The sequence below is a fragment of the Mustelus asterias genome, chromosome 21 (assembly GCF_964213995.1).
Source record: "Mustelus asterias chromosome 21, sMusAst1.hap1.1, whole genome shotgun sequence".
NCBI classification, from domain to species: Eukaryota; Metazoa; Chordata; class Chondrichthyes; order Carcharhiniformes; family Triakidae; genus Mustelus; species Mustelus asterias.
This window is the reverse complement of record NC_135821.1, coordinates 65582082-65610047: the sequence shown is the minus strand read 5'-3', so window position 1 is coordinate 65610047 and position 27966 is coordinate 65582082. Positions and strand designations below refer to the sequence as shown.

General features: G+C 48.9%; 1 protein-coding gene across 1 annotated transcript; it reads left to right on the top strand.

Annotated features, from left to right (window-relative positions):
- The first annotated feature begins 8194 nt into the window (after nucleotides 1-8194).
- Nucleotides 8195-27590, top strand: LOC144509351 (keratinocyte differentiation factor 1-like). Its single transcript, XM_078238055.1, has 4 exons — nucleotides 8195-8230; nucleotides 22990-24072; nucleotides 25144-25218; nucleotides 26014-27590. The coding sequence occupies exons 2-4, from the start codon at nucleotides 23007-23009 to the stop codon at nucleotides 26091-26093; spliced, it is 1221 nt and encodes a 406-aa protein (XP_078094181.1). The 5' UTR covers nucleotides 8195-8230; nucleotides 22990-23006; the 3' UTR covers nucleotides 26094-27590.
- Nucleotides 27591-27966: the final 376 nt, after the last annotated feature.

Here is a 27966-nt window from a genome sequence, read left to right as displayed (position 1 = left end):
GGGAGGGGGGTGTGTGTGAGGGAGAGGGAGGGGGAGGGGGGTGTGTGTGAGGGAGAGTGAGGGGGGTGTGTGTGAAGGAGAGGGAGAGTGAGTGGGGTGTCTGAGAGAGAGGGAGAGTGAGGGGGGGTGTGAGGGGATGTGTGTGTGGGGGGGGGTGACGGGGAGGAGGAGGTGGAGGGGGGTGTGAGGGAGAGGGGGGGTGGCAGTGGGGGTGCGGTGAGGGGGGGAGCGGTGAGGGGGAGGAGCGGTGAGCCGGAGGGGGGGAGCGGTGGGGGGGAGGAGGGGGGGAGCGGTGAGGGGGAGGAGGGGAGGAGCGGTGAGGGGGAGGAGGGGGGGAGCGGTGAGGGAGCGGTGAGGGGGAGGAGGGGGGAGCGGTGAGGGGGAGGGGGGAGGAGGGTGGGAGCGGTGAGGGGGGAGGAGGGGGGGAGCGGTGAGGGGGGAGGAGGGGGGGAGCGGTGAGGGGGGAGGAGGGGGGAGCGGTGAGGGGGGAGGAGGGGAGGAGCGGTGAGGGGGGAGGAGGGGAGGAGCGGTGAGGGGGAGGAGGGGAGGAGCGGTGTGGGAGGGGGGAGGAGGGATGAGCGGTGAGGAGGGGGGAGGGGGGGAGCGGTGAGGGGGAGGGGGGTAGCGGTGAGGGGGAGGAGGGGGTAGCGGTGAGGGGGAGGAGGGGGGAGCGGGGAGGAGGGGGGAGCGGTGAGGGGGAGGAGGGGGGAGCGGTGAGGGGGAGGTGAGGGGGAGCGGTGAGGGGGAGGAGGGGGGAGCGGTGAGGGGGAGGAGGGGGGAGCGGTGAGGGGGAGGAGGGGGGAGCGGTGAGGGAGGGAGGGAGGGAGCGGTGAAGGAGAGGGGGGAGCGGTGAGGGGGGGCGGGGGAGGGGGGAGCGGTGAGGGGTGGAGGGAGGGGGAGCGGTGAGGGGGAGGAGGGAAGGGGGAGCGGTGAGGGGGAGGAGGGGGGAGAGTGGTGAAGGGGGAACTTCCTCTGTTCTCTGGTCTAGAGATTTTCAAAGGCCAATAACCTTCTGAGAAAGACCTTCCACATTATCTGTCTTGGATGTGTGCTTGCTTATTTTAAACTGTGCACCTGAGTTCTAGATTCCCTACAAGAGGAAACGTCTCAGCCTCTACCCTTTTTAAGCCCCATGAGAATCTTGTGTGTCTTGACAAGATTACCTTTCATTCTTCTAAACTGCAGTGAGCATATGCCTAACCTGCTCAATCTTTCCTCCTCCGATAAAACGCACATCCCAAAATCAGCCTTGCAAACCTCTGAACCACCTCCAGTGCAAGTATATTTTTCCATCAGTAAAGACACTGTACTCTTGGTGCCATCTCCCTGCACACTTGAAGCAGGACGTCCCTACTTTTATACTCCACTGAAGGCCAATGTTCGGTGAATCTGCACTGCATTCCCTCCAATATCCTCCTAAATGTTTTGTTCCTTCTGCTAACTTTAAGAACATAAGAAATAGGAGCAGGAGTAGGCCATCTGGCCCTTCGAGCCTGCCCCGCCATTCAACAAGATCATGGCTGATCTGAAGCGAATCAGTTCCACTTACCCACCTGCTCCCCATATCCCCTAATTCCCTTATCAATCAGAAAACTATCTACCCGTGATTTAAACATATTCAACGAGGAAGCCTCCACCACTTCAATGGGCAGAGAATTCCAGAGATTCACTACCCTCTGAGAGAAGAAGTTCCCCCTCAACTCTGTTCTGAACCGGCCCCCCCTTATTTTGAGGCTGTGCCCTCTAGTTCTGGTTTCCCTTCTAAGTGGAAAGAATTTTTCCACCTCTACCCTATCCAGCCCCTTCATTATCTTATATGTCTCTATAAGATCACCCCTCATCCTTCTAAACTCCAACGAGTACAGACCCAATCTGTTTAATCTCTCCTCATATGCTACACCCCTCATCTCCGGTATCAACCTGGTGAACCTTCTCTGCACTCCCTCCAAGGCCAATATATCCTTTCGCAAATAAGGGGACCAAAACTGCACACAGTACTCCAGTTGCGGCCTCACCAGTGCCTTGTACAGTTGCAGCAAGACCTCCCTGCTTTTATATTCTATCCCCCTCACGATAAAGGCCAACATTCCATTCGCCTTCTTGATCACCTGCTGCACCTGCAGACTGAGTTTTTGCGATTCGTGCACAAGGACCCCCAGGTCCCTCTGCACAGTCACACGATGTAATTTTTCTCCATTTAAATAATATTCCAATTTACTATTATTTCTTCCAAAGTGGATAACCTCACATTTGCTAACTTTCAGTGATTTCAGTTCCTGAACCCTAAATCTAGTTCATAAGAGATGTAGGAGCAGAAGTAGGCCATTCGGCCCATCGAGTCTGCTCCGCCATTCGATCATGGTTGATATGCTCCTCATCCACATTTTCCTGCCTTCTTCCCATAACCCTTCAACCCATTGCCAATTTAAAAATCTGTGTAACTCCTTCTTTACTCACTGTCCCAGCATCCACCGCACTTTGGGGTAGTGAATTCCACAGATTCACAACCCTTTGGGAGAAGTAGTTTCTCCTCAACTCTGTTTTCAATTTGCTACCCCTTATCGTAAGAATATGACCCCTCGTCCTAGAATGCCCCACAAGAGGAAGCATCTGCTCCACGTCTACTTTATCCGTACCTTTTATCATCTTGTATACCTCAATTTGATCTCCCCTCATTCTTCCTAATTCCAGAGTATTGGCCTAAACTGTTAATCTCTCTTCATACAACAAACCCCTCATCTCTGGAATCAATCTAGTGAACCTCCTCTGAACTGCCTCCAATGCCACTACATCTTTCCTCAAATAAAGAGATTAAAACTGTGCACAATACGCCAGGTGTGGTCTCGCCTTCTACAGTTGCAACAATACTTCCTTACCTTTATATTCTATTTCTTTAGCTATAAAGGCCAACATTCCATTCACTTTCTTTATTATCTGCTGTACCTGGATGCTAGATTTCTGTGACTCATGAACAAGGGCACCCAGATCCTTCTGCACCGGAACACCCCAAAGTCTCTCCCCATTTAGAATATAAGTCACTTTCTCATTTTTCCAACCATCTCTTTGCTTCCACTGCAATTTCAAGCCTCTTCTCATATGGAACATAACAGGGCTTGTGTGTCTGGGAGACTTGTTCATAAGCTGCAGCTCAGTAAGATGTGGACAGTGGAATTGAATATTCATTTGGGAATTGCCATAGTTTCTTTGAGCGTGGGCTCTTGGTGCTGTTGCCAATTTGGGAGGTCCCGTGTGGTTATTTTAGAGAGGGGCAGTTGATGTGCAAAAAGGTGTTTATTGATAATTATAATCATAACTAGAGGTTATGATCAACTCTGATTCGCCTAATTCTGACGCCAGTCCACTTGGCTTGACTCCATGGGCCCAATGCATTTCTAGCCAGTTTTCCAAGTGGATGGTGTTGCCTTTCATATGGCACAGGAACAGGCCATTCAATCCAGTAGATCCGTGTTCGTGATCACACTTCACACACAACCTCTTCATCTAACCCCATCAGCATGTCCTTCCATACTCCTTTCTCCCTCATGTTTATCCAGCTGCCCCTTAATTGCATTCATGTTATTTGTTTCAACTACTTCATATAGTAGTTAAGTTGCACATTCAAACCATTTTCTGGATAAAGAAACTATTCATGACTTCTCTAATGGATTTATTAGTGATTTATATATAACACACAATGCTAGAAATACCCAGCAACATCTGTGGAGAGAAACAAACCTAACATTTGTGATGATCCTTCATGATGAAGGGGTCATAATGATTTGTAATGTTAACTCTGTTTCCATCTCCACACAAGCTGTCCAACCTGCTGGGTATTTCCAACATTTCCTGTTTTTATTTCAGATTTCCACCACCTGCAGCATTTTGCTTTTATTATATTTATGGCCCCCAGTTCTGGACTCTTTCCCCCCCCCTGCCCCCATACACAAATGGAAAATTCATCTACGTCTAACCTATTGAAACCCTTCACAATCCTGAAGAACTCTATATCAGATCATCTCTCAGCCTTCTCTTTTCTATAGGAAAAACAGAGGCTGATCAATCTTTCTTGATAGTTGATAGCCGAGCTGAATGCTTATGCCTAAGTAAATCTTCTTTATACCATGTAGCAGTTGTGGGTGTAAATGGTGGCATGGCCGGTTGGCTGGACCGGGCGTCTGCTGCCGGGCCAAACCAGTCGTCTGTAGCTGGACGTCTGTGGCTGGGCCTGGCGTCTGTAGCAGGAGAGTTGTTTGCAGAGATGTACAGACACTTTCAGTTGCTGAAGTTCCCTGACTGGCTGAAACTCATTACATTACATCGCTTTACATCTTCCCATATTGGAGGGTGGGACTATGCTGGAAATTGAGTCTATGCATCACTACAAGACCCCTGCCCTGTTGCTGCTGCTAAGTATTGGGAGAGACTGGAGTGGTCTCTACAACAAAATGACTAATGATTTATTTGCAAGGTGTAGTCAAAATGCTTGGGACATCCTGAGGTCACAAAAGGTGCCACATAAATTTCCTTATACAAGGTTTTCTTTCTTTCGAAGGGGATTTTGAATATCTTTCTGTGAATGTTTAAATAAATGGAAAATACCATGGATGGTGGAAGTCTGACATGCAGAAAATGCTGGAAACACTCAACAGGTCTGGCAGTGTACATAGAAACATAGAAAAACTACAGCACAAACAGGCCCTTCGGCCCACAAGTTGTGCCGAACACATCCCTACCTTCAAGACCTACCTATAACCCTCCATCCTATTAAGCTCCATGTACTCATCCAGGAGTCTCTTAAAAGACCCTATTGAGTTCACCTCCACCACCACTGACGGCAGCCAATTCCACTCGCCCACCACCCTCTGTGTGAAAAACTTCCCCCTAACATTTCCCCTGTACCTACCCCCCAGCACCTTAAACCTGTGTCCTCTCGTAGCAGACATTTCCACCCTGGGAAAAAGCCTCTGAGAGTCCACCCGATCTATGCCTCTCAACATCTTATACACCTCTATTAGGTCTCCTCTCATCCTTGGTCTCTCCAAGGAGAAAAGACCGAGCTCCCTCAGCCTATCCTCATAAGGCATGCCACTCAATCCAGGCAACATCCTTGTAAATCTCCTCTGCACCCTTTCAATCTTTTCTACATCCTTCCTATAATGAGGCGACCAGAACTGAGCACAGTACTCCAAGTGGGGCCTGACGAGGGTCTTATATAGCTGCATCATTATCCCCGGACTCCTAAACTCAATCCCTCGATTGATAAAGGCCAGCACACCATACGCCTTCTTAACCACCTCCTCCACCTGCGGGGCCGATTTTAGAGTCCTATGGACCCGGACCCCAAGGTCCTTCTGATCCTCTACAGTACTAAGAGTCTTTCCCTTTATATTGTACCCCTTCATCCCATTTGACCTACCAAAATGGACCACGACGCATTTATCTGGGTTGAAGTCCATCTGCCACTTGTCCACCCAATCTTGCATCCTATCTATGTCTCTCTGTAACTTCTGACATCCCTCCAGACTATCCACAACCCCACCAACCTTCGTGTCGTCGGCAAACTTACCAACCCATCCCTCCGCTTCCTCATCCAGGTCATTTATGAAAATGACAAACAGCAAGGGTCCCAGAACAGATCCCTGGGGCACACCACTGGTGACCGACCTCCATTTAGAAAAAGACCCATCTATCCCCACTCTCTGCCTCCTTTGGGCAAGCCAGTTCTGTATCCACCGGGCAGCAGCCCCTTATATCCCATGCTCTCTCACTTTTTCCAGAAGCCTTGCATGGGGGACCTTATCGAACGACTTGCTAAAATCCATATAAACCACATCTACCGCCTTCCCTTCGTCAATGTGTTTAGTCACATTTTCGAAGAACTCCACCAGGCTCGTAAGGCACGATCTGCCCTTGACAAAGCCGTGCTGAGTATTCTTGAGCATACTAAACCTCTCTAGATGCTCATATATCCTGTCCCTCAGGATCTTCTCCATCAGTTTACCAAGCACTGAGGTTAGACTCACCGGTCGGTAATTACCTGGGCTATCCCTATTCCCCTTCTTGAAAATAGGAACCACATCCGCAATCCTCCAATCCTCCGGCACCTCTCCCGTCTCCATCGACGACGCAAAGATCATCGCCAGAGGCTCTGCAATCTCTTCCCTCGCCTCCCACAGTAACCTGAGGTACATCCCATCCGGACCCGGCGACTTATCTATCTTGATGCCATTCAAAGATTCCAGCACAACCTCTTTCTTAAAGTCCACATACTCAATCCTTTCAGTCCACCGCACACCCGCAGTACATCCACCCAGGTCCTTCTCCTCTGTGAAAACCAAGGCAAAATACTCATTGAGCACCTCTACCATTTCTACTGGTTCCGTACAGACTTTCCCGCCTTCACCTTTTATAGGCCCTATTCCGTCACGTCTCATCCTTTTACTCTTCACGTATTTATAGAACGCCTTAGGGTTCTCCTTAATCCTACCTGCCAGGGCCTTCTCGTGACCCCTTCTGGCTCTCCTAATTTCCTCCTTTAGTCCCTTCCTACAAGCCGTATACTCTTCTAAATCCCTATCTTCTCCAAGCTCTCTGAGCCTTTTGTACGCTTTCCTTTTCTTCTCGACTAGGTCCTGCACAGTTTTCATGCACCACGGTTCCTTTAACCGACCAACACCTCCCTGTCTGCTCGGAACATTGTCCTGTAGAACTCTAGACAGACATTCCTTGAAAAACTGCCACCTCTCTTCAGTACATTTCCCTGAGAATACCTCCTTCCAATTTACTCCTCTAATTTGCTGTCCAATGTCTTCATATTTCCCCTTACTCCATATAAACGCTTTCCTAGCTTGCCTGATCCTCTCTTTTTCCAATGCAAGCCTAAAGGAGATAGAGTTATGATCACTATCCCCAAGATGCTCTCCCACTGAGAGATCTGACACCTGTCCAGGTTCATTGGTCAGAATCAGATCAAGTACAGCCTCTCCTCTTGTCGACTTGTCCACATGCTGTGTCAGGAAACCCTCCTGAACACACCTAACAAACTCTTCCCCATCCAATCCCCTTACCCTAGGGATATTCCAATCTATGTTTGGGAAATTTAAGTCTCCCATCACAACAACTCTGCTATTACTGCATCTCTCCAGGATCTGTTTCCCTATCTGCTCCTCCACCTCCCTGTTACTATTGGGCGGCCTATAGAAAACTCCCAGCAAAGTGACCGGCTCCTTCCCATTCTGAACTTCCACCCACAGAGACTCGGTGGACAATCCCTCCACAGCATACACCTTCACTACAGCTGTGACACTATCCCTGATCAGCAGTGCCACTCCACCCCCTCTCTTGCCTCCCTCCCTGTCCTTCCTGAAACATCTGAATCCCGGCACCTGGAGTATCCAGTCCTGTCCCTGAGACATCCAAGTCTCCGTAATGGCCACCACATCATACTTCCAGGCATTGATCCACGCTCTGAGCTCATCCCCTTTATTCACTATACTCCTGGCATTAAAGTAAACACATCTCAATCCTTTGGTCTGAGCTCTCCCCTTCTCTATTCCCTGTCCATCCGCCCTCTTGCACTGCCTATAACCCTTCTCTGTTTGCGAGCTACCTTCCTCACTCTCAGTCACCTCATTTTGATCCCCTCCCCCCCCAACCTATCTAGTTTAAATTCTCCCCAGTAGCCTTAGCCAACCTTCCTGCCAGGATATTGGTCCCCCTAGGATTCAAGTGCCACCTGTTTTTTGTGTACAGGTCACACCTGCCCCTGAAGAGGTCCCAATGGTCCAGGAACCTGAATCCCTGCCCCCTGCCCCCTGCACCAGTCCCTCAGCCACACATTCATCCTCCACCTCACTCCATTCCTGTCCTCACCTTCCCATGGCACAGGCAGCAATCCTGAGATTACTACCTTTGCTTTCCTCCTTCTCAGCTGTCTCCCTAATTCCCTATACTCTCTTTTCATGACCCCTTCCCCCTTCCTTTCCACATCAGCGGTACCAATATGTACCGCTACCTCCGGCTCCTCTCCCTCCCACCTCAGGATTTCTGGGACTCGCCCAGCGACATCCTGGATCCCAGCCCCAGGGAGGCAGACCACCATGCGAGACTCCCGCCTGCCTCCGCAAAATCGCCTGTCCGTCCCCCTGACTGTTGAGTCCCCGATTAATACTACCATGGAGTACAGTACTGTACATGGAGAGAGAAACAGACTGGCCCCGGTGGACACTGTGTGAGGGGCCCTCCTATAGCAGAGAAATATTGCTATTCGTTTCAGAGAGATGGGGAGTTGACTAACAGGAAAAAAATTAATGAATTTTTCAAGAAAGTCAGTTTGTGGAAGGAATGAAGTGTAGTCCTCAACCTCCTGAATGTATCGGATGCACTGAGGGATGGGAGGGTGCTGAATAGTTATGATATGGGATCAGAAAAGACAGCAGGGTTGTTTGTTTGACTGCCACTCTCCCACAACCACACCACCCCCCCCTCCCCCCAAGTTCCTCATCGGGTGCAGACAGTACCCGTTCGCAGTAGCAGATGACAAGAGCTGAGTAACTGATTCAGGCCATGACTGAGTGGGTAGCGCTATTGTCTTCAGGTCAGAGGGTTTTGGGTTCAAGAAGTACTCCAGAGACTTGAGTGCATAATCAAGGCTGACGTTCCTGTGTAGTATGGAGGGAGCACCACTGTCTGAGATGTTAACTGTGGCCACATCAGCTGCGTTGGGTAGATGTAATAGAATTCATTGTTTTGAAACAAAGCAGGATAATTCTCCCTGGTGTCCTCGGCAATAAGTATGTTTCAACTAACATCAGTTCAAAAAAAACTTGTAAGATCATAATCTAGCACAGAAGAGGGTACCTCTGCTCATCGAGTCTGCTCTAGCTCGTCTGAAGAGCAATCCAGTTAGCTCCACTCTCCCACTTCCTGGCAATTATTTTGTCCCTTTCAAGTATTTATCCAATTCCCTTTTGAAGATTGCTACTGAATCTGTATCCTGGTTTAAGTTTATTTATTAGTGTCACAAGTAGGCTTACGTTAACATTGCAATGACGTTACTGTGAAAATCCCCTAGTCGTTACACTCTGGCACCTGTTTGGATACGCTGAGGGAGAATTTAGCATGGGCAATGCACCCTAACCAGCACGTCTTTTGGACTGTGGGAGGAAACTGGAGCACCCAGAGGAAACTCATACAGACACGGGGAGAAAGTGCAAACTCCACACAGACAGTGACCCAAGCTGGGAATCAAACCCGGGTCCCTGGCGCTATGAGGCAGCAGTGTTAACCACTGTGCCACCATGCTGCCCACCTACAACATACCTGGCTGTACACTCAATCCTCACCACTCGTTTCATTAAAAGTATTTTTTCACCTCTGATTCTTTTGTCAATTACTTTAAATCCATGCCCTTTTATTGTTGACCCTTCAGACTTTCAGAACAGCATCTCTTTATTTACACTACCCAACCCATTTCATGATTTTGAATACATCTATCAAATCTTGTCATCGTCTTCTTTGCTCAAAGGAGAACAATCCTAGCTCTCCAGTCGGTCCACTTAACTGTAGTCCCTCTTTCCCACAGCCATTCTAGTAAATCTCCAAAGCCTTTTTTCCTGCTTGGATCTCTGAAGTGCTTTGGGATACTTAAGCCTTCACCCCTCACCTCCAACAACATGGGCAAGAGGCTCATGGCTTTAGCAAAGTTGCAAGTGACATCCAATGTGACCGTGACCATAGTAAACTGTCCCTCTTCTTCATCTTCAATAATTCCGCTCAGTGGTCCCACTTTTACCAGTCTGATCACAGCTGGACTATCTTGTGCCAAAGCTTCTCTTTTTGCCAGTTACTTCTGGAGTCCTCCAAGAGTCTACTTTGGCCACTCCGCTTCCTCATCTATGTGTTATCCCTCAGTAAAGTCATCCACATTCATGGGATCAGCTTCCATGAGTCAAATTATTATACCTTGTCATCATCTTGTTCTGCCTTTCATCCATGCCTTTGTTATCTCCACACTCACTATTCCAACACTTTCTTGGCCAACTTCCCATCTCCCACTCTCTGTAAACTTCTGCTCATTCAAAACTTTGCTGTCTATGTTCTAACTTGCACCAATTCCTATCCACCCATCATTCAGGTGTTTACAGACCTATAGAGCATCTTGGTTGAGCAACACATTGATTTTAAAATTCTCATCATTGTTTTCAATGGCCTCGGTGCTCTCTCTTTTTCTAATCTCCTCCAGCCCTACAACCCTCTGAGATCTTTGCACGTGTCCAATTTAAGCATGGTGTCCATCCCGATTCCATTTCTTTCTCCCAGCTCCTCTGTCTCCATTGCATCTGTTCTGACAGTGCAACCTTCCACAACAGTGCTTTGAGATGTTGTCTTTTCCTCAACTGAGGATTCCCCTTCACAGTTACTGGTGGAGCCATTGACCATGTCTGGCACATTTCCTGCACTTCTCTCCCCTTCCCCTCCTTCCCAAGACCATGGTCTGATTCTCCTGGTCCTTATCTTTTAACCCATCAGCGCCCATATTCAACAAATCATTTCTGCTACCTATAACATAATGTCATCACCAAACACACGTCCTTTAGGCAGAGAAATATGCCTTCCTGGCCTACATATACCTCCAGACCCCAGCATTGTGGTTGACAGTGTGGTGTGGCAAACTGCTCAATTCAAGGGCAGTTAGGGATGGGCAACAAAACAAACACTAGTCTTGCCAGCAATGCCCACCTCCTATGAAAGAATAAAAAAACCCACATTTTCTGCACCCCCCCCCCCCCCCCCCCCGGCCATTCCTCAGTTAACCCGAACACCCTCTTCCCATGGCACCTTTCCATTGTAAATGCAAGGGATGTAACATCTGCCCTTTTAGAAAACATAGAAAAACTACAGCACAAAACAGGCCCTTCGGCCCCACAAGTTGTGCCGAACATATCCCTACCTTCTAGGCCTACCTATAACCCTCCATCCTATTAAGTCCCATGTACTCATCCAGGAGTCTCTTAAAAGACCCGATTGAGTTTGCCTCCGCCACCACTGACGGCAGCCGATTCCACTCGCCCACCACCCTCTGTGTGAAAAACTGCCCCCTAACATTTCCCCTGTACCTACCCCCCAGCACCTTAAACCTGTGTCCTCTCGTAACAGACATTTCCACCCTGGGAAAAAGCCTCTGAGAGTCCACCCGATCAATGCCTCTCAACATCTTGTACACCACTATTAGGTCTCCTCTCATCCTACGTCTCTCCAAGGAGAAAAGACCGAGCTCCCTCAGCCTATCCTCATAAGGCATGCTACTCAATCCAGGCAACATCCTTGTAAATCGCCTCTGCACCCTTTCAATCTTTTCCACATCCTTCCTGTAATGAGGCGACCAGAACTGAGCACAGTACTCCAAGTGGGGCCTGACGAGGGTCTTATATAGCTGCATCATTATCCCCGGACACCTAAACTCAATCCCTCGATTGATAAAGGCCAGCACACCATACGCCTTCTTAACCACCTCCTCCACCTGCGGGACCGATTTTAGAGTCCTATGGACCCGGACCTCAAGGTCCTTCTGATCCTCTACAGTACTAAGAGTCTTTCCCTTTATATTGTACTCCTTCATCCCATTTGACCTGCCAAAATGGACCACTATGCATTTATCTGGGTTGAAGTCCATCTGCCACTTCTCCGCCCAGTCTTGCATCCTATCTATGTCCCTCTGTAACTTCTGACATCCCTCCAGACTATCCACAACCCCACCAACCTTCGTGTCATCGGCAAACTTACCAACCCCATCCCTCCACTTCCTCATCCAGGTCATTTATGAAAATGACAAACAGCAAGGGTCCCAGAACAGAACAGATCCACTGGTGACCGACCTCCATTTAGAAAAAGACCCATCTATCCCCACTCTCTGCCTCCTTTGGGCAAGCCAGTTCTGGATCCACCGGGCAGCAGCCCCTTGGATCCCATGCCCTCTCACTTTTTCTAGAAGCCTTGCATGGGGGACCTTATCGAATGAACGCCTTGCTAAAATATCTCTTCATTTTCCAAAGCCCCTTTCCAAAAGCTGGGGATAGTTTGTGGAATACCTCTGTTTGGTCTGCAAGCATGATGCCAAGATTCCAGTGATCTGTTGTTTTAATTCCCCACCTTGCTGTCATGCTACCCTCTCTGTCCTTGACCTGCTGCACTGTTCCAATGAAGCTCAATGCAAGCTTGCGGAACAGCATCTCTCTCTTTCAATTAGGCCTTCCAGACATTGAGTTCAACAATTTTGGACCTTAATCTCTGCCCCAGTATGCTCCTTTTTCTTTACATTGTTTGATTTTGCGCTCATTTTTTGCTTGCAATCAACAGCACGCCTGCCTTAGGCATGTTCTTTGTTTGTTTTCTTGCCTCATCACCATTCTATTTGCCTCTGGAACACTTACTCTTCTGTCAATCAATCTCTCCTGACTTTCATCCTATCGCATTTATCCTTCTACCCATTCCTTACTCTTAATCTATTTCATCTCTAACATTTCCCCGTGTTCTGATAACTCCTGACCTGAAACGTTAACTCTGTTTCTCTCTCCACAGATGCTGCTTCATCTGCTGAGTATTTCCAGCATTTTCTGTTTGTATTCCTGATTTTTGTTGATCCACCGTTACTACCTTTGTCTTTTTACCTTTTCTCCTTTAAAACCTACGCCTTTGCCATTTTCCAAAATCTTTGATCCAGTGTCCACTTTTTTGCCTGTAGAGTGCAAGAGGTGTTTTTTCTTTTACGTGAAGGGTGCTGTAGAAATGCAAATAGTTGTTGAACAAGAAGCTGATTTGTTGCAGAGGGGGGATAATTTTCCTTTGTGTTTTCAAAACTTTGTGTCGGTAAAACAACAGAGTGAGTAACAGCCTGGATTGCCCGGGGTGTGGATTGGAGTTTTAAGCAGGCTGCAAGTACATTAGTCATCAGAAACCGGTTTAGTAACACAAGCCTGCGGGTATAGAATCACGGGCACAGAAGGACGCCATTTAGTTTATAATACCTGTGCCAGCTCTTTGAAAGAGTTGTCCAATCTAGTTCCATACCTCAATTTCTTCCCCCACTCACCCCCCACCCCACCCACCCCATTACCCTGAAAATTAGTTCACTTTAAGTGCATATCCAGATGCGTTTGGAAATTTCCAATAGAATTTGCTTTCACCATCTTTTTCGGGTCTAGATAGCGATTACCCTTTCTATGGAAATAATTCTTTTCCCCTGTGGTTCTTTTGCTAATTGTTTTAAATCTCTGACCTCTGGTTACTGATCCATTTGCCAAAGGAAACTTTCTCCCTATTTGCTCAATCAAAACCACTCTGTATACCTCTGTAGATCTCCCCTTAACCCTCTCTGTTGCAAGGAAGACAATCCTGGCTTGCCCATCACATAGTAAGAAGTTTAACAACACCAGGTTAAAGTCCAACAGGTTTATTTGGTTGCCCCTCACATAACAGAGTCCCTCATTCTGATGAACCTTCACTGTCTAAGGCCTCGGCTTCCTTCCTGAAGTCCAGTGTTGAGAATTGTACCAAATACTCCAGTTGAGGTCGAACCAGTTGTTAGTAGAGGTTTAGCATGATTTTGCTTTGTTTATGTCTTCAGTGCCACTTTAAAAACAATCTTGTCTAATTTCTCATTTGCCTTATCAGCTTGTGTTGTTATCTTCAAAGATTTGTGAAAAGATGGATCGGTGTGGGGACTGTGTGAGAGTGTTTTGCTGTGGTGCTGGGGATTCAGAGCTGTTTCACTTCACAGATCGGCACAGCTCCTGGGAAACCCAATAAACCCACATAAAACAGGATAAGCAATCCTGCCACTGGGATCAATACCCCATTACCACCAACCCACCCTGTCCAGGCCATCCCCTTGCTCCCTCATCCTACCCTGGAGCATGGGCCTTATAGAAAGCTGCCCATTTGTTTGTCGCCGTGCTGTCTGCACTTTGCTCTGATTTTCCCTTCCCTGTAGAACTGGTTTGCTTCCAGCCACTTAAAGTGGCAGTGGGAAAGGTGTGGTTGATGTGGGGTCCACAAAGCACTTTGCTTATTGTTGGGGTAGTCTCAGTGTGGGGGTTTCTGCCACTGATCTGGGTACTTACTGATTGTTATTTCTGTACCTGACTCTGCTTTTCCTAGGAGAGGAAGTGATGAACCCTCCAAAAGTTTCATTACAGGGCTGGGGGGGGTCTCTAACATTAGGTCTCCCACTGATTGATTATTTAAGGTGGGGGTGATTATTTGGTGTCAGTTTATAACAGTCTCAGTGTCTAGGGTACAAGTGCATTGCAGCTTCTGTTTATGGGGTGCACTTGTGTAAGTACCACTGTGCCCTCTATCTCAGTAATCTCCTCCAGCACAACAACCCTACAAGATTTCTGCACTCAAATTCTGGCCTTTAGCGCATCACCAATTTTAATCAATTGACTATTGGTAGTCACGTCTTCAGCTGCCCAGAGATCTGGAACTTCCTCCCTAACCCTTTCCACCTCTCTAATTTTTTGCATGTCAAACCTACCTCCTGACCAAGCTTTTGTTCATCTCTTCAAATGTGACTTTGTGTTAAATTTTGTTCAATGCTCCTTGAAGTATCTTGGGTTGCAGTCTCGTCTGCACTGGGGAGGCCGCGTTGCAGTCTCGTCTGCACTGGGGAGGCCGCGTTGCAGTCTCGTCTGCACTGGGGAGGCCGCGTTGCAGTCTCGTCTGCACTGGGGAGGCCGCGTTGCAGTCTCGTCTGCACTGGGGAGGCCGCGTTGCAGTCTCGTCTGCACTGGGGAGGCCGCGTTGCAGTCTCGTCTGCACTGGGGAGGCCGCGTTGCAGTCTCGTCTGCACTGGGGAGGCCGCGTTGCAGTCTCGTCTGCACGGGGAGGCCGCGTTGCAGTCTCGTCTGCACTGGGGAGGCCACAAGCAGATTGGGTGATTGCTTTGCTGAACACCTCCCTTCAGTCTACAAACATAACCCAAGCTTCTGGTCACTTGTCGTTTCATTTCTCTATCCCAATCCTACTCTTGAGCTTTCTCCTCCGCCTCCTGTGCTGTTCTAATGGAATTCAACACAAGCACAGAACACAAGCTCTCCTCATTCAGCTGCCCGAGAAATTCGTCACCATTCTCCGCCTGCTTCATGATGACATGCAAGCCGTGATCCTCTCCAATGGAACCACCACAGACCCAATACGAGTGCAAACTGGGGTCAAACGGCTGCATTATCGCACCAATGTTCTTCTCTACCTTCCTCACAGCAACACTCCACCCCATCATCTTGAAGCTCCCTGCTGGACTGGAGCTAATCTATCAGACAAGCAGGAAACTGTTCAACTTCCGACGCCCCCAGGCCAGAACCAAGACCACTCTGACTTCTGTCATCAAGCTGCAATATGCTGATGCCGCCTGTGTACGCGCACACTCAGGCCGAGCTAGACTCTTGTTGACACATTCACCACGACATATGAGAGAATGGGCCTCAGACTAAACATCCAGAAGACAAAGGTTCTCTACCAGCCCACTCCTGTCACAGAAAACTGTCCCCCAACCAATCGGGTCCATGGTGAGCCCCTGGACAATGTGGATCATTTCCCATACCTCAGGAGCCTCCTCTCGGCACGAGCAGACATTGACGATGAAATCCGGCATCGAATCCAATGGACCAGTGCAGTCTTCGGACACCTGAGGATCAGAGTGTTTGAAGCCTGAGACCTCAAATCCAGCACCAAGCTCATGGTCTACAGAGCAGCCGTGGTTCCTGACCTCCTGCATGCGTCAGAAACATGGACAGCAGACACCTCAAATCCCTGGAGAGATATCACCAATCTTGCCTTCGCAAAACCCTGCAAATCCACTAGCAGGATAAGTGTACCAATATGAGGGTCCTCTCCCAGACTGATAGCCCCAGCATCGAGGCACTGGTCATGCCCAACCAGTTGCGATGGATGAGCCAAACTGTCCACGTGCCCGAGACGACTCCCAAAACAAGTACTCTACTCCAGGCTCTACAGTGGCAAGCGATCACTAGGAGGGCAGAGGAAACGCTACAGGGACTCTGAAAACCTCCATAAATAAATGCAACATCCCCATCAACACGTGGGAATCGCTGGCCTTAGAATGCACAAACTAGATAAGAAGCATCTGCGAAGGTGCCAATCACCTCGAGCGTAGAACACGCAGAGGCCAAGTACAAACAGCGGAAAGAGAATGCAGAATCCAGAGGGTCCCACCCACCTCAACAAATACCCGCTGCCAAACTGTTGCAGAGTCTATGGCTCCAGGATTGGACTATTCAGCCACCGCAGAACCCACTTCCCCAGATTGTAAGCAAGTCACCCTTGACTCAGAGGGACTGCCGAAGACAAAACCGTGTCTCATCTTTTGATGAGGAAGTTTACAATCTTCCAGCTTCAACTTAAAACTTCCACAACTTCGGATTATTACCACGCTCATTTTTGTGGCAGCTGCTACTGTTAATATTTCCGCTTTTGGCATTTACAATTCCTCTGGAGCTATCTTTAGTTTTGTTTTACTTGTCCCATCACCACCCCCTTCTGCTTTGCATCACCATCTATTTAGCCACTCTGCCCTATCACGTACTTTCCCTTTTGTTCTTTCTTTCTTTACCTCCCCTTCCAGCTTTTTTCTCTCCCCCACCCCACCATCTTTTCTTGCCTCTTAGAAACTGTTAGTTTTCTATTTTTTTATACACTGCACAGCACAGCACAGAAATACGTCATTTGGCCTAACAGTACCTCTAATCTACATTATCAAACCCCTTCATAAACATTAGCATGGACCTAATATGTTTGCAGTAGCTTCCTCCCTACTTCATCTCATCCTATCACCATATCCCTTTTCCTTTCTCCCTCGTGTTCTTCCCCTTAAATGCATCTACTCTGACTCCTCGTGGTAGTGATTCCACATTCTAACACTGTCTGGATAAAGAGATTTTTCATGAATTCACTGGAGAATTTATCAGTGGTTATCATATTCATAACCTCTAATTTTGGTCTCGGCCACAAGTGGAAACAGTTTCCCTACACCTACTCTTATCAAAACCTTCCATTGGCTTAAATACCTCTATTGGGCCACCTCTTGGCTTTCTGGTTTCTAGAGAATCTGTTTATTCTTCCTTTGCTAGCAATAACCTCTCAGTTCTGGTATAATTCTTGTAAATTGTTTTGCACTTTCTGCAGTGCCTCTATTCCCTCTTAATAATGTGGAGGCCAGAATTGTGCACAGTGCACCAAATGTGACCTAACCAACTTTCTATACAAACTTAACACACTTTCTCTACTTTTTAGTTATATCCCTCTAGAAATGAACCCAGTGCATTGTCTGGCTATTTTATGACTTTCTTAAATTCTATTGTTTCTTTTAGTGATTTGTGCCCCTATACCCAAGATCCCTCTGTTTATTTACCTCATTTAGACACTTATTTAGCAAGGAGTGCCACCTCAAACTTGACTGTATTGAAATGTCTTTGTTGATAATATGCCTGTTCTGCTTGTTTATTAACATCTTTATTTTGTCACAGTCCTCCTCTATATTAATTGCACCCCAATTTAACGTCATCCGCAAATTTGAAATTCTATTTCGGATTCCGGAGTCCAAATCATTTATGAAAATAGTGAACAACAATGGTCCTACCACTGATTCCTGTGAAATATCACTTCTCACCTTTTGCCAGTCTGAGTAACTACCTTTAACCTTGACTCTTTTTGTTTTGTAGCCAGCTTGCTACTTATTCTGCTACTAGTCTCTAATACTGCATGTTCTGACCTTAGTCATGAGTCCACAATGCATTACCTTATCACGGGCCTTTTGGAAATGCAAATATAATGGGCCAGAACTTCTAAGGAGTAGCAATTGGTCAGATTGCCACTCCATTCCTTTTTACTTACCTTCCTCGGGATCTGCGCATTTCTTGTCTGATCTTCTGACTTGAGCCTGGTGAGAAGTGTGCAGGGCAGTAGCACTGATGAAAGTGAAGGCAAGTCCCCTTTTTACAGTACGAACGACTGTAAAGCAGTAAGTTTAAAAGTCCCAGCCACTTTGAGAAGCCAGAGATTAGGTAGGTGTGTAAGGTAAGTAGGTGAAATGGGTGGAGAGGCAGGCCGTAGAATTAGTTGGAAGGTAGGGGATAGATAGGATGTGTCATAGAATATTCAAAAAGATAGCTACAGAGATAGTAGATGCACAGACACTAATCTTCCAAGAATCCTTAAATTCTGGAAAGGCCCCAGAGGATCTGAAAACTGCCAATGTAACACTCTGATCAAAAAGGGAGGGAGACAAAAAATTGTAGGCCAGTTAGTTTAACATCTGTCATTGAGAAAATGTTAGAGTCCATTATTAAGAATGTAATATTTTCTTAGAAACCCTACAGCACAGAAAGAGGCCATTCAGCCCATCGAGTCTGCACCGACCACAATCCCACCCAGGCCCTACCCCCATATCCTTACATATTTTACCCACTAATCCCTCTAACCTACGCATCCCAGGACACTAAGGGCAATTTTAGCATGGCCAATCAACCTAACCTGCACATCTTTGGACTACATTATATATTTGAAATACATTATACATTATATAATCAAGGAGCGTCAGTATGACTTTGAGGTGGAAATCGTGCCTGACAAAGTTATTACAATTCTTTTGAGGTGACAAAGAGCAGGATCGATAAAAAGGAACCAGTAGATGTAATATACTTGGATATCCAAAAAGCATTTGATAAGATACCGCACAAAATGCCTCTTGATGATATAAGAGCCCGTGGTGTTGGGAGAAGTATATTGGCATGGATAGAGGATTGGCTAACTAATAGAAGATAAGAGGGGCATTTTCAGGAATGCAACCTTTACCTAGTGGTGGAGTACCTCTGGGACCACAATTATTTACAGTATATATTTGTGACTTCGACAAGGGAAATGAATGTAAGACTGTCAAGTTTGCAGATGACACAGAAATAGGTGGGAAAGCAAGTGGTGAGGATGGCAGAGTCTACAGAGGGATATAGACAGGTTAAGTGAATGGGCAAGAATTTGGCAGATGGAATATAGGAAAATGTCCAGCTTTGCACTTTAGTAGGAAGAATAAAGGAGATGAATATTTAAATTGAGAAAGACTGCAGAAAGCTGTAGTACAGAGGGATTTGGGGATCCTTGTACATAAATCACACAAAGTTATCATACAAGTTCAGTAGGGAAGGCAAATGGAATGTTGGCATTTATTTCAAAGAAAATGGAGTATAAAAATAGGGAAGTCTTGCTAAAACTATACAAGGCATTAATTAGACCACACCTGGAATACTGTGAACAGTTCTGGTACACTTATCTAAGGAAATATATACTGGTATTGGAGGCAGTCCAGAGAAGAATCACTAGGCTGATCCTGGGTATGGAAGGATTTTCTTATGAGGAGAGGTTGAGTAGAGAAGAGTTTACAAGAATGAGGGGGGACCTTATTGGGACAAATAGAATTCTCAGGGGGTTTGATATTGTTGATGCTGAGAGGTTGTTTCCCCTTGTGGGAGAGTCTAGGACCAGAGGACATAGTCTCAGAATAAGGGGCCATGCTTTTTTTTAAAGTTTAGTTTTAAGTTTATTTATTAGTGTCACAAGTAGGCCTCCATTAACACCGCAATGAAGTTACTGTGAAAATCCCCGAGTCGCATGAGAGCAGAAGTCGGCGTTTCGGCTAAGTTCGAGCGTCAGACCAAGCCCAAGATCAATTGTAATGTCTTTTCTTGTCAGCTTGTCTCACGTATGACTCTCGTGTGCGGACAGTAAGAAGTCTCTCAACACCAGGTTAAAGTCCAACAGGTTTATTTGGTAGCACAAGCCACAAGCTTTCGGAGCGCTGCCCCTTCATCAGGTGAGTGGGAGTTCTGTTCACAAACAGGACATATAAAGACACAAACTCAATTTACAAGATAATGGGTGGAATGCGAGTCTTTACAGGTAATCAAGTCTTAAAGGTACAGACAATGTGAGTGGAGAGAGGGTTAAGCACAGGTTAAAGAGATGTGTATTGTGTCCAGCCAGGACAGTTAGTGAAATTTTGCAAGCCCAGGCAAGTCGTGGGGGTTACAGATAGTGTGACATGAACCCAAGATCCCGATTGAGGCCGTCCTCGTGTGCGGAACTTGGCTATCGGTTTCTGCTCAGCGACTCCGCGCTGTCATGTGTCGTGAAGGCCGCCTTGGAGAACGCTTACCCGAAGATCAGAGGCTGAATGACCGTGACTGCTGAAGTGTTCCCCAACAGGAAGAGAACGCTCCTGCCTGGTGATTGTCAAGCGGTGTTCATTCATCCGTTATCGTAGCGTCTGCATGTTCTCCCCAATGTACCATGCCTCGGGACATCCTTTCCTGCAGCTTAACAGGTAGAGAACGTTGGCTGAGTTGCAAGAGTATGTATCGTGTACCTGGTGGATGGTGTTCTCACGTGAGATGATGGCATCTGTGATGATGATCCGGCACGTCTTGCAGAGGGTGCTGTGGCAGGGTTGTGTGGTGTCATGGTCACTGTTCTCCTGAAGGCTGGGTAGTTTGCTGCAGACAATGGTCTGAGGTTGTGCGGTTGTTTGAAGGCAAGAAGTGGGGGTGTGGAGATGGCCTTGGCGAGATGTTCGTCTTCATCGATGACATGTTGAAGGCTCTGGAGAAGATTTCGTAGCTTCTCCGCTCTGTGGAAGTACTGGACGATGAAGGGTACTCTATCCGCCGTGTCCCGTGTTTGTCTTCTGAGGTGGTCGGTGCAGTTTTTCGCTGTGGCGCGTTGGAACTGTCGATCAATGAGTCGAGCGCCATATCCTGTTCTTTTGAGGGCATCTTTCAGCATCTGGAGGTGTCTGTTGCGATCCTCCTCATCTGAGCAGATCCTGTGTATATGGAGGGCTTGTCCGTAGGGGATGGCTTCTTTAACGTGTTTAGGGTGGAAGCTGGAGAAGTGGAGCATCGTGAGGTTATCCGTGGGCTTGTGGTACAGTGAGGTGCTGAGGTGACCGTCCTTGATGGAGATGCGTGTGTCCAAGAATGCAACCAATTCCGGAGAGTAGTCCATGGCGAGTCTGATGGTGGAATGGAACTTGTTGATGTCATATGGTGAACAATCATTGAAACAACTATGAGTCCAAAGGAAGAAAATGTCATCGATGTATCTAGTGTATAGCATCGGTTGAAGGTCTTGTTCGAACCTGTGATGAAGATGTTGGCATATTGAGGTGCGAATTTGGACTCATGGTGAATAATCACTGAAACACTATATGATGACATCAACAAGTTCCATCCCACCATCAGACTCACCATGGACTACTCACCATGGTCACCTCAGCACTTCACTGTACCGCAAGCTCACGGATAACCTCACGATGCTCCACTTCTCCAGCTTCCACCCTAAACACGTTAAAGAAGCCATCCCCTACGGACAAGCCCTCCGTATACACAGGATCTGCTCAGAGGAGGAGGATCGCAACAGACACCTCCAGACGCTGAAAGATGCCCTCATAAGAACAGGATATGACGCTCGGTTCATCGATTTGACAGTTCCGACGCGCCACAGCGAAAAACTGCACCGACCTCCTCAGAAGATAAACACGGGACACGGCGGACAGAGTACCCTTCATCATCCAGTACTTCCCTGGAGCGGAGAAGCTACAACATCTTCTCCGGAGCCTTCAACATGTCATCGATGAAGACGAACATCTCGCCAAGGCCATCTCCACACCCCCACTTCTTGCCTTCAAACAACCGCACAACCTCAAACAGACCATTGTCTGCAGCAAACTACCCATCCTTCAGGAGAACAGTGACCACGACACCACACAACCCTGCCACAGCAATCTCTGCAAGACGTGCTGGATCATCGACACGGATGCCATCATCTCACGTGAGAACACAATCCACCAGGTACACAGTACATACTCTTGCAACTCGGCCAACATTGTCTACCTGATACGCTGCAGGAAAGGATGACCCGAGGTATAGGACTTTGGGGGGACCATGCAGATGCTACGATAACGGATGAATGAACACCGCTCGACAATCACCAGACAGGAGTATTCTCTTCCTGTTGGGGAACACTTCAGCAGTCACGGGCATTCAGCCTCCGAAAGCTTGTGGCTTGTGCTACCAAATAAACCTGTTGGACTTTAACCTGGTGTTGTGAAACTTCTGACTGTATTTACCCCAGTCCAACGCCGGCATCTCCACATCATCTCTTGTGAGGACCATAAATTGGATTCAGTATGAATTGTTTTTTGGAGCAAGCAAGAAGCTGGATTAAGTTTAAGATTGATTAGTGTCACAAATAGGCTTGCATTAACACTGCAATGAAGTTACTGTGAAAATCCCCTAGTCGCCACACTCCGGTGCCTGTTTGGGTACACTGAGGGAGAATTTAGCATGGCCAATGCACCTAACCACTTTGGACTGTGGGTGGAAACTGGAGCACCCATGCAGACACTGGGAGAGCGTGCAGACTCCGCACAGGCAGTGACCCAGGCCAGGAATCAAACCCAGGTCCCTAGTGCTGAGAGGCAGCAGTGCTAACCACTGTGTCAACCGCGTGGTGGGCTGTCTCTGTCCACTTTGTTACTTAGTTTTGTAACTTTAAGAAAGGTTTTTTTTAAAAAATGGGCCATTTAGCCCGTTATCTGGCTGGGTGCAGCAGTTGTGTTTGCAGAATTGTAATAGTGCCCCCCATCTCCCTAAATCCTCTGGATCTACCCTTTGCCTTCTCTGCTGCCCACTTTTCCCCAAATTTGATGCCCAGAGTTCTGCAAATGTCCCCAGACCCCCCACATGCTGTTGTCTGTCTGTCGGTAATGTTTGGGTGAAGTGCATGTTTTCCCAATAAGTTCATTGCAGTGTTAATGGAAGCCTACTTGTGACACAAACAAATAAATAAACTTTAAAAACTTTGTTGGGACCCCCCCAGCCATGGGTGAAGTTTCACCCTCTCTCTCTCTGTCCCTTGCAGGTCCTTCAGTCCAGGCTATGCAAGGAGCTCGGTGGACAGCGGCTGCCCAGCGGGCTGCCCCCAAGCCCAGGCATGTGAGCCCCCCGGCACTGTCGCCCGCCGCGGTCGACTCGCTCTGCCTGGAGGTGTCGGAGGGCCCGGCGGGGGGCCGGAGGGCGGGCAGGGGCCAGCGGCACAAGGCGGCTCCCCGGGACTCGAACGGGAAGCACTCGGAGAGCCTGGGCTTCCTGCCGGGCTCCGCGGCCGAGGGGGCGGACGAGGCGGCGGCGGCGGCGGCGTGCCGCTGGTGCGGCCCGGGCTGTGCGAGCTGGCAGGCGGTGAGAGCGCTGCTGTGCTGCGTGCTGAGCTGCGGCCTGTGCAAGGCCGACTCCGGCGTCTACAGCCCGTGTAGCGGCGCCGAGACGGCGGCCGGGGCCAGGGAGCTGGAGCGGGGCAACACCATCCGCTACCTGGAGAACCCCACCCTGGGCATCGCACTCAGCCCGCAGCCCAGCCCCAGGAAGAAGCCCCCGCTGGCCGGCAGCAGCTTCAACTACTACGATGTCAAGCTGGGGGGCCAGCAGGTCATCTGGAAGAACAGCCGCAGCCTGTCCGGGGACTCGTGCCGCAAGGAGCCGCCGCCGCCGCCCGCCCCCGGCCACCGCTCCGAGAGCCCGGGCAGCGCCTCGCCCGCCTCCCACAAGCGCGTCTCGGACGAGTTCCCCTCCTTCCTGGAGGAGGACCTGGAGAACACGGAGCTGAACGTGTCCATGTCGAGCGCCGAGCTGGACCAGTACATCAGCCGCAAGCTGCTGGAGCTCTTCAGCATCCACCAGATCGACATGTTGGCCCAGTGCACCTCGGACACCACCTTCATCAGCAAGAGCAGCGAGATCAGCGAGCTGATCGGCAGCATCACCAAGGACTACAAGATCGACGAGAAGGACGCCGAGTGCCGCATCGTCACCGGCATCGTCCGCATCAGCACCCGCAAGTCCAAGAAGAAGAAGAAACGCTGGCCGGAGGAGGCCAGTGAGGACAGGCTGCTCACCCTGACCTCTGCTGACCCCAAACCACAAACCGAGACCATTTTACCCAGTGAAGGTGAGGCAGCTGCCCTGGGGGGCAGGGGGATGCACCGGGGGCAACACTGGGGAGAGGGGGTTGCATTGGGAGGGAAGGGATGCACTGGAGTGGCACTGGGGGCAGGAGGATGCAATGGGGCTGCCCTGGGGGCAGGAGGATGCAATGGGGCTGCCCTGGGGGCAGGGGGGTGCACTGGGGAGATGGGGATGCATTGGGAGGGAAGGGATGCACTGGAGTGGCATTGGGGGCAGGAGTATGCAATGGGGCTACCCTGGGGGCAGGGGGATGTACTGGGGGCAGGGGGGTGCACTGGGGGCAGCACTGGGGAGACGGGGATGCATTGGGAGGGAAGGGATGCACTGGAGTGGCACCGGGGGCAGGAGATGCAATGGGGCTGCCCTGGGGGGCAGGGGGATGTACTGGAGTGACACCGGGGTAGAGGGGGATGCACTGAGAGAGAATGGATGCACTGGAGCTGCACTAGGGGCAGGGGGATGCGCTGGAGCTGCATGGGGGGGGCGGGCAGGGATGTGCTGGGTGATGCGCTATCAATGAGGCAAAAGACTACTTGTGTGCCAATACAACTGTAGGCTTTTATTCATTACAGAACCAGGAGCACATCCCAACAGATAACCGACCCGAACTGAACAAGGGGAAGGGAACAGCCACCTTTATACTAGGTGACAAGGGGAGGAGCCGGCAGGGGATGTGTCCAGGCATGACAAACACACAGTGGTCCAGGCGGGACAAAGGCACAACTGAAGTCCACCACACTGGGGCTACACTGGGTTTGCAGAGATGCCCTGCAGCTGCACTGGGGTGGGGGGGGTGGGGGAGAATGCACTGCTGCTGCACTGGGAGGGGGCAGGATTGCAATGTAGCACCACTGGAGGGGGCACAGGGATACATGCACTGGAGTTGAACTTGGTGCTTGGGCTGTGCTAGTTGGTTGTGTGCTCCTGGGATCTGTGCAGGGTTTGATGTTTATCTGCAGCTGGGGGGGGGGGGGGGGTGGGGGGAGAGGTGTTATATGGGGTTTGACTGGAATGTGTGATCGCAATACTGTGATTTCTGACTTTTTCTGTTTAGAGCTTAACCTGGAGATTTCAGTCGTGGACCCGCTCGATTTGAAAGCAAGACAAATGCATGGCCTGGGTTCTCCAGGTAATTCCCAAATACGGTGCAAGTGGAGGAACTGAACTTCTCAAGGCTGAATTACACAGACACAAAATTCCCTAGTTTGGGTTCGACAAAGTTGTTCAGCCAGGAGACCTGTTCCTCATCAGTGTCCAGGTTGCAGGATTTGTGTACCTGGTGGAGTGAGTGGCTGGGAAGCTGCTTTTCACTTCATATTTAAAGATGTGTTGTGAATGACACTGCCCTTTTTCTGTCCTTTTCTCTTTCAGTCATTTTGTCTGCCTTTCTGCCCACCCCACCCCACTCTCTGCGGCCCCTACTCCCCCCCCCCCCCCCCAGAGAGAGAGGAGGAGGTGGGAGTTGGGGCCACAGGGCTGGGATCAGGCTCCCAAACCTCCCCTCTCTGCAGCCCCATCTCCTGCCCTCCCCTCTCTGCAACCTCAACTCCCTCCCACCCCCTTTCTCACTCTGCCCCCATTTTCCAGTCGGTGTTGCTCTCATCTCGTATTCCCTCTATTGTGCAATCTGTGCACAGATGACTGTCATATGATCATATGGATTAGGAGCAGGAGTAGGCACTCGGCCCCTCGAATCTGCTCTGCCATTCAATAAGATCATGGCTGATCTGACCGTAACCTCAATTCCACATTCCTGTCTCCTCCAATAACCTGTCCTGTCACTGTTCCGAACAGTTGCTCCTGATTTGATGTGACCCCATGACTTTTGTTCAAATGCTGCAGGCAGGACCCTTCTCCCTAACCCAACCTCAGGGTATGCATCCCCATTGAGATCCTGACACTCACTTTTCTCTCTCTCTCTCAGCAGATTTGCAAAAATACGATTCTCTTCAGGATACAGAGACTGATTCATCAGGAGCACCACTGCTCAAAGTCTATCTCTAAGGTCGGAGAGCAGGCCATCCCGTGATAAGAACTGGACTGGGGAATGTGGGTCTGGAATGGTCAGTGAGAGGCCGGACATTCTAGGTCTGGAGTAAGGCGTGGAGTTGAATCTTGTTCACTGTGAAGCTGTTTTCCCCCTGCCAGCAGCACCCGGGGAGTTGCTCTGCTTCTGAGTTCAGTCTCCAATATCCGAGTATGGTGCTGTTAGCCTGGGGGTGGCCAATCTCCCTCTGCTCCGCTCCACACCCCAGCCCCACTGCAGATGAGGAGCCGCCAGCTCAGTGCCGAAGATCAGCGATGTGGGTGGGGTGGGAGGTTATCACAGCCCATTGGGAGCCAGTGAGACAGGAGCTGCTGTAAATATGGAACTGGTCACAGGTTTGCTCTCCAGGTTGGGTGTTGTCTTGATACTGAGGAGGATTGGTGTGCGGGAGGGGTGGAGGTTGTACAGTTACTTTGCATATTTTGTACATTGTTTCCTGTCACTGAACCAGATGGTGAATTGCGGTGAGAGACATTGATTTTAATAAGTCGTATTTTATATGAATGCAAAAATTGGAATCTCGTCTGCAATTTGAAAATTGCTTCGGTCCCTGTGACTCCCTCCTAACTCGAACTATATTTGAGCTCCACTGACACCCCATCTCGTTTTCCCCCTCAAAGTCTCCATTCAGACAAAGGTCCAGGTACGGTCACCTCCGTACAGGACAGCTGTACCTCAGCCACTATCCCCCTCCACCTTGTCCACTGTACTATGGTGAGGGCAGGATTGGACTCAGCTGTGATGCCCTGTATAGTTCAATATCCTGTATAGCCATACTGTCTAGACTTAGGTGGACCATCTCTTAGGATGAATCATCAGATGGTCGCTGGAAAGTTTAGTATTGCAGGAAGCTGTGAATCGATCCTGGGAAGGACAGAGGAGCCCTGTGGTTCACAGTGGATTTCTGAAACTGAGTTTGCTGGTGCCTCTCTGTGCAGACAGGTGGTGCTGTAAACCTATAGTGACCCACTCTGCCCATCAAAGTCATTTCTGTTGGTATGCTAATCCATTGAGGCCCCTTCCCTCTGGTACATTAATCTGTGCTGTAAACTGTGGGATATTGTGTGACAGATTTCCCCATCTGTTAATTCTATTTCTGTCGGGTTTTTAAATTCATTTATAGTTTTTAAATATTTTACCTAATGGTTACGTGAAGTGATGCTTCTGTTTTGTGTTTTCAACTGAGAGCCTCATATGAACCAGACTCTGCTGTGAACTTGCTTCCAGTGAATGTAGCAGAGACCAATCCGGAAGGTTTTCCTATGGCGGGACAGGGTCAGGGAGTTGGGAAAAGTAAAATGGAGGTTCAGCAGTGCCACCACTCATGGGAAGCTGTAATTACAGCATGACTACACTAGTTTTCACTATAAACGGACTAAGAGATTTATAGTGGGAAAGGTTGATGATGTGGGTTCAGGTGTAAGATTTTTTAATAAATAGTGGTCAAACACTTTAAAAAGAAAATGCTTATTTTTTCCGTAAAAAACGACTTCTCACTCATTTTGATTGAACTGCTATATTCTGAATAATCATAGAATCCCTGCAGTGCGGAAGGAAGCCATTTGGCCCACACACTCTCCCAACAGAGCATCTTACCCCAGGCCCATGCACTTACCCTGCTAATCCCCTAACCTACATATCTTGGGGCACTAAGGGGCAATTTAGCATGGCCAATCAACCTAACCTGCATGTAGAGTCCTTAGAATTCCTACAGTGCAGAAAGAGACCATTTGGTCCATTGAGTCTGCACTGACTCTTAGAAAATACATTCCACCCAGGCCCTCTCCTCTGCCCTATCCCCGTACCCTGTGAATTTATAATGGCTAATCC

Coding starts and splice junctions, on each gene's coding strand:
- LOC144509351 (XM_078238055.1), top strand. CDS start 23,007: ATGCAAGGAGCTCGGTGGACAGCGGCTGCCCAGCGGGCTGCCCCCAAG. Junction 24,073..25,143: donor GACCATTTTACCCAGTGAAG/GTGAGGCAGCTG, acceptor TTTTCTGTTTAG/AGCTTAACCTGGAGATTTCA. Junction 25,219..26,013: donor GCATGGCCTGGGTTCTCCAG/GTAATTCCCAAA, acceptor TCTCTCTCTCAG/CAGATTTGCAAAAATACGAT.